We start from the raw sequence: 12,299 nt of genomic DNA, 5'->3' as shown, positions 1-12,299 counted from the left end.
TGGTCAGGACCATAGTGTGAGGGGCTGGTCTGAGGGGATGAGGGTGGGCTGGTCAGGACCATAGTGTGAGGGGCTGGTCTGAGGGAATGAGGGTGGGCTGGTCAGGACCATAGTGTGAGGGGCTGGTGCGCAGGGGCCAGAATGAGGATGAGGGTGACAATGGGGTCATTGTGGGGTGGGACGCTGGGCCGCCGGCTCTTCGGTGCAGCTGAGTGTCAGATGAGGGACCTGGGGTTACGTGCAGAAATGCGCAGGGTGCTGACGTGAAGCCTGGGCAGCACAGAGCCGTGGGACTGGGGATTTGAGGAAAAGTGGTGTCCAGGTGGGTGGCGGGTGGTGGTCTGGGGCCACGGGAGGGCAGCGCACACCCTGGGTAAGTGTCAGGTCGACCTTGAGATGCTGTGATTACATCGACCTTTCCCGCCAGTCCACGCTCATTGTTCATGTTGGTGATGAAGTCCTAATTAGATTCCCTGTTTCCATCTCTTTTTATGTGTGTGTAATAACTAAAGCTAAAGTTTTGATATTTAATGTGCTCGTGGTTGTTATAAATTCATTTCAGAAAAATACCTAGAATTATTTTTCTTTTCATAGTGAGTTTCTTTCCCCAATATTTTAAAAGGAAGACTCAGAGACAAAATCATATTTAAAATAAAAAAAGTTTACTGACACAGAAATTGCATGGGTCTGTTCAACAAATGAAAACACAGTAGGTATTTGCAGGGAAAACCCCGGAAGATCACTGAGGGTAGGCTGTTGACTTGGGAAACAGGATGGGAAAGACAGCAGTCTTTTCAAATAATTGTCATATGCAGAAAGGGGTGTATCTTCAGGGTTTTAGACCTCCGCCCGGCCAAATCAGTTCTTCAGATCTCCACGGCTGCGGACGGCCAGCCCTGGCAGAGAGGCTCTCTTACCGTTGGTTCATTCTCCGTTTCTGATCGCGCGGCATCAAGCGCGTGCTTGTGCGGCCGTGGGGCACCTGGGAGTTCTCCTTCCCGGGGCGCTCTGAGATCGTCCCCCTGCCACACACCCTTCCGTAAATACGTGATGATATTCCAGGGTCCCTGGCCGGAGTGCGTCAGAAGTTTTTAAACACAGATATTGGAGAAACTGAACACATAGTAACTGAGATCTGAGCATTTTGTAGTTTACACACTCACTTTGTACAATTGTGTCCCTAGCTCCTGTGATTCTGTAAATTATTCCACATGGTTTTTCCCTTAGTAATACATTAGATGATTTTTTAAATGTACTTGCGTAACAAAACATATGGAGAAAATTAATGCAAGGGTATGTACATTCATAATATAACTTCACAGAAGACCATCTTTTATATTTGTTTATTTATTTATAAAACCATCTTTTAAAAGAAAAGTTTACCATAAATCTCAGTCAGACACAAGAAAATCTCCTAGGAAGTTCTCGTACAGCAGACGTGGGGCCTGGGGCGCTCCCTCCTGGAGACTGAGTCAGGTGTTGCCACATGGTGTCTCGGGGGTCTTGTTACCCTCTTTTCTGGGTATTTATGTACATTTTCGGTGCCTGTATTTAAGGAGCAGAAGGGAGAAATCGCAGAGAGTACAGAGGAAAGACAGTGGGTCCTTGCGGGGCATAAGGCCCCCCAAGCTGTGGGACAAGGAGCCCAGTGGAGGATGTCTGCTTCAGGGCACAGAGACTGGAGCTCAGCAGAAGGGGTGTCTTTAGCACTCAAGCACCAATGATTTAAAACTTCTGGGAAAACCAGAGTAAGGGGAGGCAGCACTGAACTGAGGTAAAGGACGTAAGGGTTGGGCTGGCACTGGGGTATGGGCACCAAGATCTTGAAGTGTCAGGGGAAGGAGGTCATCTGTCTGGCTGCAGTCCATCTGCCATTGACTCCAACTCGTGGTCCTGCCTTGGGAGCGGAGCTCCTGCCTCCCGGTCCCGGGGGGACATTCCGTCCACGGACTCAGCAAGGGTTTGTAGGCTCGTTTGTAGGACACATGCTGCCGTGTCCTGGGGTGCAAGTGTGAGCAGCGTGTTCCGGATCCCTCCTGTCCAGGGACGGTGCTCTGGGCGGTCACTGGTGACCCCGGCTCAGGGCCGGTGCGGGCGTTCTGACCTGTGTGGACTACGACACGACCAGAACCAGTCATGCTGTCTGAATACTTGTAATTTTATTTTCTTTGTCATTGACATCACTTCTGCTGAGTCCGTATGGGGTATAAATGCAGAATCATCCGTCTCAAATAGTCCGTTGTGGCCAGTTCGTTCCGTCCGTAAGAACCAGTCTTGTTTCTCATCCGTGGGATGGACACATCAGGGTGTGTGAATCAAAATGCTTCCTCATCTTTGGAATTCTGCAAAGCTTAGTGTCAACTCTGAGCTTATGTTACAGACTGAATTGTGAGGAAATTTACTAGAAGGAAAATTCCCATTCTCATTGGGCTTATTTGGTGTTACGGTTTTATCCCTTCTATACAGATACATCTGAAATGTCATACTGCCAAAAAAACAGCCACTGACCAGGCTTATAGCCCTCTAAGAATATTTCCCATTATTTACAAATTTAAAATACACTGCCTACAACTTGTTTTTATTACTGACATTTCATATAAATCAAAAGCTCCTCACACTATCTAATTTCACGGGCTAGGACGATTTGTCCTTCTGTGTGCAATGGTGAGGGCTTAATTATTTTAGAAGCTGGAATTTAGAAATGTATTTGCCATTATTAGGACTGACAGCTTTTCTGTGAGCTTCTCTCTGAGGCTATAATAAAAATTGATGGTATTTTTTTTTAAAAGGCTGTGATTTAAAATCCAGAGACTTTTTTTTTTAAGATTTCATTTATTTATTTGAGAGAGAGAGAGAGAGATAGCGAGAGAGAGCACAAGCAGGTGGGAGAGGGAGAAGCAGACTTCCCGCGGAGCAGGGAGCCCGATGTGGGGCTCGATCCCAGGACCCTGAGATCATGACCTGAGCCGAAGGCAGACGCTTAACGACTGAGCCACCAAGGATCCCCTCCAGAGAATTTTTTTCTTAAAAGCCGGAGTGATTCACATCCTAACCATCAGATTTTGGCCTTGTAGGTTGCAAACACCAAGAAAGAGACAGTTTTCAAGTGGCTGAAGGATGATGTACTGTATGAAACAGAAACGTTGCCGGATCTGGAGAAGGGAGTCTGCCTGCTGCTCATACCCAAGGTACGTGTGTTGCATGGAACAGGATGGAGATCAAACTAAGACAGGTCTTTCAAATAACTTGTAAACCCTGCATTAGCTCCCATTTTTAATCCTGAGTTTCCATGGTTTGCAAAGGGAGTGTATTATCTATCATTTATTACATTTTCTGTCTTGTCATTGATCTTACATGCGTACAAGATATGTTTTATTTGCAGTTGTCCAAGAAGGACCTCGGTGAATATAAGGCAACCTTGAAAGACGAGAGAGGTCAAGATGTCTCTGTCCTTGAGATAGCTGGCAAAGGTAAAATAAAACCTCCTTTGTCCTCCCCCAAAGAAATTCATTTTGCCATCAAGATGCAGTGTGCTAGGAAGGCGCATCCATCTATATCCTGAAGATATGCGCTCTTTCCTTAGCAGTAACGCAGCAGAAGAAAATAAATCTGTACTTTACTTCCATTCAGACCTGCTTCAGTGTTTTGGAAAAATGCGTGGTGTTATTTTGCGTTTATAGGAAATGTCATTTTAGTCCATCATCATAAGCTAAATTTTCTCCCATTACTAATGTAGTTTAAATGATTGAAACAGAGGGGAAGTGATTCAATTAAATGTATAGTTGGATTTATGTGGAGTAAGATTTCCTTGTTCCTTGCGTAAAAAGTGAACAGGTAAGAGGGATTTATGACCCACAGGAGCCTTTATGGTTAAATGTTGCTATTTTAATGTTTCATTTTTCAAATGAACATCACGACTTCCTGTATCAATTTAATTAAACATGAAAATGCTCCCTTCTGATAAAAATATACATCGTAACGGTACATTTCCCTTCTTCCTTTCAGTATATGATGACATGGTTTTGGCAATGAGCAGAGTCTGTGGTAAGTAAATGCCTACGGATTTCCAGGGTGTGTGTGGTGCCGAAATCCCCATTTTCTGAGATGAGAACTGAGCCTACAAAGGGGCGGCTGGGGCAGCCCTCCCGCTGCTCCCTGACGCGATCCAAAGGGGTTTGCAGCACTATATTTAGAATCTATATTTTATTAAAAAAAAACCCAGTTTAGACCTCCTGATTAGCCACTTCTTCCGATTCGCCTTAGCTTCATTTAGATGATTGCTTTGTACATAATTGCTCTCAGCATGTTTATTACCAGTGCTGAACGGCAATAATGAATTTTAAACCTCTGGCTTTGCATCATGTGTATGAAACCCTTTTTCAGCTTTGCAAATACATTCTCCCTCTCCATTTCCCCTTCCACAGCAGCCGTGAGAACGAAGAGAGGGGTTAGTAATTCAGTAACAACAGCTCCTATTTGGGTCGAGCTTTGTGCTAAGAATGACAACATTTTATTACTGTGGGCTTTCTAGAGAGGCCCTAATTTAGATCTTCGGAGCTGGTGTTGGGGGCGGGGACGGGGCCCAGCTGTGGGCGCTCTGCTCCCGGAGTCCAGGTTCTAACCAGTGGTGACACATGTCTAATGCCAAGCTTACTTGTGGCTCACATGGGGCTTTCTGATGTTCTTCTGAAAACCTTTATTTTTCATGCTTCCGCAAAGTAGCGCTGCAAGGTAGATTTTACTCATTTCTACTTTGGCTTGGTCAGAGAAACAGGACCGCATTTTAGGTGAGTTTTAGCCTTGATGGTGGTTGAGGGACCTAGCGCTGCTTCACGGCCGCCGCGCCCCGTGGTGGAGGCCGGTGAGCTGTCTGGAGCGGCTGCTGTCCCGCGCTCCGTGGGATTGCTCCGTGGCACGCACCCTGTGGCACGCTCCATGGAGGCGCTGACCGCGGTTCTGGGAAAGTGAGCGTGTGTGTGCAAAGTGGCTCTCCTGCTGCTGCCCTGGGCTGGTGCAGGGAGGACCGTGTGCCGAGAACAGACTCGGGGCCGCCCGCCGCGCACACACGAAGCCTCTGTCCTCTGGAGAGGCCCCACACGTGACACGTCCCCGCATGCGAGGGGCAGCAGCGAGTGCCATTGGACGCCCGACGCGCGTGTCTTGGTAGCACGCCAGGCTTCCCGCAGCCCCCACGCCCTGCGCCAGAGTCCGGGGGCCCCAGCCTGCCCTCCCAGGGCCCTGCCTCCTGCCTGGCTGGCCTCGCAGCGGCCCCTGGAAGCCTGCAGGGACATCTCTGGGCCGCCCCAGGTGTCTCAGCGTCCTGGGTGTCAGTCTGCTTTGGTCTTGGAGCAACACGTGTGGGTTCCCACTGCGCCTGCGCGCCCATCACATGCACGCAGACTCACACTCACACACTCACACATAGACCCACACTCGCATGCATGCAGACTCACACTCACACACTCACACATAGACCCACACTCACATGCATGCAGACTCACACTCACACACTCACACATAGACCCACACTCGCATGCATGCAGACACACATACACGCAGACTCACACACTCACACATAGACCCACACTCACATGCATGCAGACTCACACACTCACATGCATGCAGACTCACACTCACACTCACACAGACCCACACTTGCATGCAGACTCACACTCACATGCACGCAGACTCACACTCACACAGACCCACACTCGCATGCACAGACTCACACTCACACATAGACCCACACTCACATGCATGCAGACTCACACTCACACACTCACACAGACCCACACTCACATGCATGWAGACTCACACACTCACACATAGACCCACACTCACATGCACGCAGACACACTCAAACACTCATACTCACACATAGACCCACACTCACATGCATGCAGGCTCACACACTCACACATATACCTACACTCACACTCACACAGACCCACACTCACATGCATGTAGACTCACAAACTCATACGTAGACCCACACTCACATGCATTCAGACTCACACTCACACACTCACACTCACACAGACCCACACTCGCATGCATGCAGACTCACACTCATGTGCACACAGACTCACACTCACACTCACACATAGACCCACACTCACATGCATGCAGACTCACAAACTCACACATAGACCCACACTCGCATGCATGCTGACTCACACTCACACCTAGACCCACACTCACATGCATGCAGACTCACACTCACACACTCACACACCTAGACCCACACTCACATGCATGCAAACACACATACACGCAGACTCACACACACTCACTCACACCTAGACCCACACTCACATGCATGCAGACTCACACTCACATGCACAAAGACTCACACTCACACACTCATACTCACACATAGACCCACACTCACATGCACGCAGACTCACGTTCACACACACACTCACACATAGACTTACACTCACACGCACATAGACTCATAGTCATACACATGCACTCACACATAGACCCACACTCACAGGCATGCAGACTCACACTCACATACTTACACTCACACATAGACTCACACTCACATGCATGCAGACTCACACACACATACAAAGACTCACACACACACAGACACACACATGCATGCAGACTCATACACATACACACAAATGCACACACACACAAATGCACACACACACATTCACAGTCTTACAGACTCATACAGACTCAACTCAGACTCACAGGTTCACACACACTCACTCACATGCACTAGACTCACACCCATGCACTCACACTCACACATAGACTCATACATGCATACAGACTCACACACTCACATGCATGCAGACTGACACACACAGACACACACAGACTCATACACTCACACACATGCAGACTCACAACTCACACACAGACTCATGCACTCACACGCATGCAGACTCACACACATACACACAAATGCACACACAGACTCATACTCACAGGCTTACACATAGACTCATACAGACTCAACTTATACACAGACTCACACAGATTCACACACACTCACATGCACGTAGCCTCACACACATACACACAGACTTACACATGCACACAGACACACCCACACACAGACTCACACTCACAGGCTTATACAAAGTCTCATACAGACTCAACTCATACACAGACTCACACACACAGACCCACACACAGATTCACTCAGACTCACATATAGACTCACACTCACAGACTCACACTGACACACAATCACACACACACACACTCACACACTCACACAGATTCACTCAGACTCACACAGAGACTAATTGATTCACATACAGACTCACACATGCACAGACCAGGAATATACACCCTCACACACTCACATGCACACACAGACACTCACAGACTCATGCTCATGCACAGAGACTCACACACTCCCTGACTCCCACACACTCCCACACTCATCCATCTGTGTGCTGCCTTGTGTCTCCTTCCCGTGGGGGAGACACACTGTCCACTTCCCAGAAGGCTTGCCGATCGATGCCCACAGCGCCCTGGGCGTGTCGGGGGCGGTCCTCACCTCGCAGTCCACACCTCACTGTAGCGGATAGAGTCCAGCAGGTCAGACTTTCAAGCCTCAAATATTGCCATGTGTTCTGTCTAGGTTTCAGATGAGCCCTTGCCCTCTAACCAATGGCTTCACAGAATTAGCAGACCCTCATTTTGGTGTAAGTGATAATGGACATAATTGCACTTACAGTGTCTCCTGAAATGGCCGGAGCAAAGATGCAGAACACGGTCTCAGGGCTGTGCTGGATGTTCTATAAACGCGGGTTTACAGAAGTCCCAGCTGGTGCGCAGGGTGCCCGAGTGGGCCTCCGCCTTACTGACAGCGGTCCCATGGCGCCCGGAGAGGTGTCTGTGGTCATGGTCTGCGGCTGTACATAGTGGCATCCAGTGCAGCCCTGGGTTCAAGAGAAGCGGGGTCCTCTCTGGCCCTCCTCCTCCTCCTCCTCCAGGTTTTCCTTCCTGGTCTTCCATCTCATCCGTGCGAGTGACCCTTTGCAGAGTTCGCTCACTGGCTATTTAAGGTTCGAGCAAAGCGAGAGGCTGGTGGAGCTGCGGGAGCCGTGTTGGGGGGACGCGGGGAGGCGCCCATCAGCTTGGTGGGGCGGCTGCTTCTGTCCAGCAGTGTGCTTCCTGCTGGGGCTGGCTGGGCCAGCGTGTAGGAGGTGAGCAGAGCAGGTGAGGCGGGGGGAGCCTGCCGCGTAGCACACGCACACCCATCCAGCTGCCTCGGCTCTCCCCAGCCGAGCTCCTGCCCCCCACCACCGAGCTGCTGCCCTTCACTCTGAAGGGCAAGGTCTCGGGTACGGGGCAGGGGCGCCCTGATGCGGAGAGGTGGGGGTGATGGGGTGTCTCTGCACCCCGTGTGGGTGTTCCAGTGACCTCCCTGTTGGCCGCTCCCCATCCCCCACCTCCCCTGGGGCCCCAGGTTGAGGACTTGCACTCTGCCTGGTCATTGATTCAGCCCTCTGCTCGCACAGCTCCCTGCCCTCACCCCTGCTCTCTGCCTTCGAAAAGTCTGACATGGCTCTCGTCTTTGCGTTCGGGTGTGTGCGTGCTTCACGTCTCTGTGGGGAGGGGTGAGTTTCAGCAGGAGCCGAGGTCACGGAGGCGACGCGGGGACACTGCCCTGAGCAGGCTCACAGACACCGTCTCGGGGGTTCTTCCAATCACTCCGTCAGGGAAAGTGGTTTTCACTCTGTTTGTTGGATGGTCTTCCGTTACGTGTGCTCATGTGAGAGTAAATGGAGACCAAAGAACACCAGAGTCATGGCCATTTTTATTTTGGTTTCTATCTCTTTACATAAAGTCATAAATACACCTTATTTCTTGGTTTTTTTTTTTGGCCACATATTTTATGATAATCATCCACGTTTTATATCAATACTGTGTCCACAATTTCTCATAATTACGTGGTGTTTCATAATTACGTGCTGTGGTTTAAAGTCTTCCTTACGGGGATAGCAACCATTGTTCATTATTTTAAATAACTATGCAATGTACCTCATTGGACAAAGAGAGGCTGATTTCAGTATTTGGGAATATTTCTTTCGAGTGAGCTCCCAAAAGTACGAGGACTGTGTGGAATACATGGGTAACTTGAGGATTCGTGATAGAAGTCTCCGGGCGGCTTACCAGTTAGCAGATGTTCAAAAGTCCCTTCTGCATCGCACCCTCCTCAGTGGTTTTAATCACATCATTTTCTTCCATTTTGCTGATTCTATAAATAGTATCTTCTAGGTGCTGGAATACCCTGAGTTCATGTAAATGCTCTGAAGTTACATATCTAACAACAATCTCTGCCTCGAGCTCAGAGCTTTTGCCGAAGTAAGAGGCTGCTCAGTAGCTTCCCGTCTCCTGACCCCTCGCCTCCCCCGGACCACCTGCCCCAATCCAGTCAGGCTGAGTTCCTACTCCAGACACACGACATAAGTTCTCATTTCCTAGGGTTTTCTTACTGCCTGTGGCTTCTCCTGTTTTCTTACCCAGTCTTCGCTCATCTCAGAGGACGGATGGTAGCCTTTCATCTCCTTGACTCCTTCCTGGATCATTTCTGCTGACTCATCCTCTCCCTTTTGCTGATCTTCCACAATACTTAAGTTCCAGATCAATTAATGCAGAGTTTACTGTGTTACTGTGCTGTTTGCAAGGATTTTCCTCCTCTTCTTAAGCTAAGCTGCCAAGGGGCAGATGTTGAGCCTTTTCCTAAAGTTACATGTCATTTACAGTGGTCAGCAAAGAGATTTTCAGACACATGTGGCATTGGCAGATGCTTATGGAGTGAAGGAATATGGCGTGGGGACGGTTAGAAGAATGCGTGGATGGAACATGCACATGGGCGGCTGTGTTTACCGTGGGACAGAGCAGAGACACCTGCGCTTGCCCCTTTGTGTTCTGATGGCACGCATACCGCTTTTCTTGGCCTGAGTTTGTTTTGTTTTCTGCAGGGGCATCTGCTTCTCCACTAAAGGTACTCTGCACCGAAGAAGGAATAAGACTTCAGTGTTTCATGAAGTATTTTACCGAGGAAATGAAAGTGAACTGGTATCACAAGTAAGTATAAGTGTGATCGACGGTGGCCGCAGAGGGAGCGGTGCCCAACACATACAGCTGGTCACCGTGCTCCTGGCCGCGTGTCATGGAGCTGCCCATCCTCTTGAAAGCCTTGGCCCGGGCAGGGGACATGATGGCAATAGGGAGGACCTCCAGGAGGGCAAAGATAAAGAAATGCCTGAAGGTGCCAGAGACACATTTCTGCAACGTCTGGGCTTTACCAAATGGGGTGACACCCATTTTATCGGCAATCTAGCAGGCAGCTAAAGGAAAAATAATATGCAGAGACCACACTCCCAATTTCCAGTCTGTCAGAGTCTCACTAGCTTGATTAAGAAGAAAAGGGCCAAAATAAGCCTAGAGTTAAAAGAGGAAAGGAAAAGATGGGGCCCTGTATAAAGAGCAGGTTTTCTGCGTCTCACGTTGCCTGCTCTGCTGCTTCTTCAGGTGAGTGGGGTTCACTCCCAAAGCACCTGAGACTTCTGTCATAGTCGCGGCATGGCGAGGCCCTGTGTCCCAGCCCCTGCGGTCTGGCTCTTTCATACCCACACCCCAAGGGTATCCCTAAAGCAGCTGCTCAGAGCTGCAGGGCTCTGAGCAAACAGGACTGTGGTCCGGGACCCCACAGAGCCGCGGAGGAGGGAGCTCCGGCTGGGGCGGAGGGGCAGGGCACGCACCTTCTGGTCCATCTCTACTCTGACCCGAGGACACAGGCAACATTCTTAGCCCATATTTCCAGTGATGTGAGGATAGCAACATCTTAAGCTCCTCAGTGAATCGTCCCCATAGTGTCCACATCCTGCCTTTGGATATTATATTTCTCTAACACTTCAGAAGGCAAATTCTGTGGTTATGGCTATTTCACTTTTAAAAGCATTATTTGTCTAGGTGCATCTATTTGTGAGTAAAGTGTGAAGTGCTAAAAGGATAAATATTCTTGGGGTTTTTCCCATTTAAATCCTGATGGGCTATGCTTTTGTTTCCAATGTTTTACTTGGAAACCCAAAATAAGAAGTTTTGGAGTCTCAGTGCGTGGGGCATCTTCTGGCTCTGTGTTTTTAACAGTGTGGAATCCAGTAGGAGGAGGGGTCATTACAGATCCTGCGGGAAGGGTCTGCACATTAGAGGCAGAGTCTTGTTGTCAAGGGCCCCGATAACAGGAGCCGTAAAGATGGAAACTCTGGTGTATTTTTGTGATATAATTTTTTGTAAGGATATATTTTCTTAGACAAATGGGTAAATCTGTGTCTCTAGCTGAATCAGGCCTTCCTGGAAAAGGAGAATTAATGACTTCCTTTCCTTTGCTATTTTGTTCCGTGCGGCATGCTGTCCTGCACTAGGTCCCGTGCGCTTGTGAGGTGTGTCTTCTCCTCCCTTGTAAGGCTGTCCGTCCCCGGGAGAGGATGCTCCTTCCTCCACTCTTCTCCCAGCGAGTGGCGGGCTCTGCACCAGGTGCTGGGGTGCAGAGATCGGACGTGCACCGCACACACATGCATGAACACACATCAGTGTGAACGCGCATGCACACCTGCGTGAATGCACACCGCTCACCCACGTGAGCACACTCACAGCTGTGTGAACACACACACCTGTGCGAACGCACATGCACCTGCATGAATACACACTGCAGACATCTGTGTGAATGCGCACCGCACACGCCTGCGAGATGCACACCACACACCCCTGCATGAATACACACTGCACATACCTGTGTGAACACACGGTACTCACACCTGCGTGAGCACACGCACACCTGCATGGATGCACACACCTATGTGAACGCACGTGCACACCTGCGTGAATGCACACCACACACACCCGCATGAGCACACTCACACCTGCATGGATGCACACACCTATGTGAACGCACGTGCACACCTGTGTGAATGCACACCACACACACCCGCGTGAGCACACTCACACCTGCATGAACGTTCACCCCACACACCCACGTGAGGGCACACACCTACATGAATGCACACCTATGGGAACGTGCACCGCACACACCTGTGTGAACACACACTGTTCACACCCACGTGGATGCACACTCAAACCCGCATGGACACACACACCTACATGAATGCAACGCACACCAGCATGAACGTGTGCTGCACACACTCGCGTGGACACACACACACCTGCGTGGACACACACCTACATGAATGCACACCTGCGTGAACGTGCACCGCACACACCCACGTGGTGTGAACACACACACACCTACATGAATG

At 49.7% G+C, this 12,299-nt stretch overlaps 1 protein-coding gene and 1 long non-coding RNA gene across 5 annotated transcripts in view; one reads left to right on the top strand and one right to left on the bottom strand.

Moving 5' to 3' along the window:
• Positions 1–12,299, top strand: part of MYOM2 (myomesin 2) — a 106,267-nt gene that overhangs the window by 82,914 nt on the left and 11,054 nt on the right. For all 4 annotated transcript variants that reach the window (XM_032413728.1, XM_032413727.1, XM_032413730.1 and 1 more), the window contains 4 exons: positions 3,075–3,188; positions 3,383–3,470; positions 4,006–4,044; positions 9,963–10,068. In XM_032413728.1, the coding sequence (XP_032269619.1) occupies positions 3,075–3,188; positions 3,383–3,470; positions 4,006–4,044; positions 9,963–10,068 (347 nt within the window). The remainder of the gene's footprint in view (positions 1–3,074; positions 3,189–3,382; positions 3,471–4,005; positions 4,045–9,962; positions 10,069–12,299) is intronic.
• The window catches only part of LOC116638002, a 1,187-nt gene continuing 624 nt past the window's right edge, over positions 11,737–12,299 (bottom strand). Inside the window, exons 2-3 of the long non-coding RNA XR_004300583.1 lie at positions 11,992–12,288; positions 11,737–11,821 (exon numbers count right to left, since the gene is read on the bottom strand). This is a non-coding gene — a long non-coding RNA (uncharacterized LOC116638002). The remainder of the gene's footprint in view (positions 11,822–11,991; positions 12,289–12,299) is intronic.

Source organism: Phoca vitulina, unplaced genomic scaffold (assembly GCF_004348235.1).
Source record: "Phoca vitulina isolate PV1807 unplaced genomic scaffold, GSC_HSeal_1.0 scaffold15, whole genome shotgun sequence".
NCBI classification, from domain to species: Eukaryota; Metazoa; Chordata; class Mammalia; order Carnivora; family Phocidae; genus Phoca; species Phoca vitulina.
This window is presented reverse-complemented; position numbering and strand designations above follow the sequence as displayed.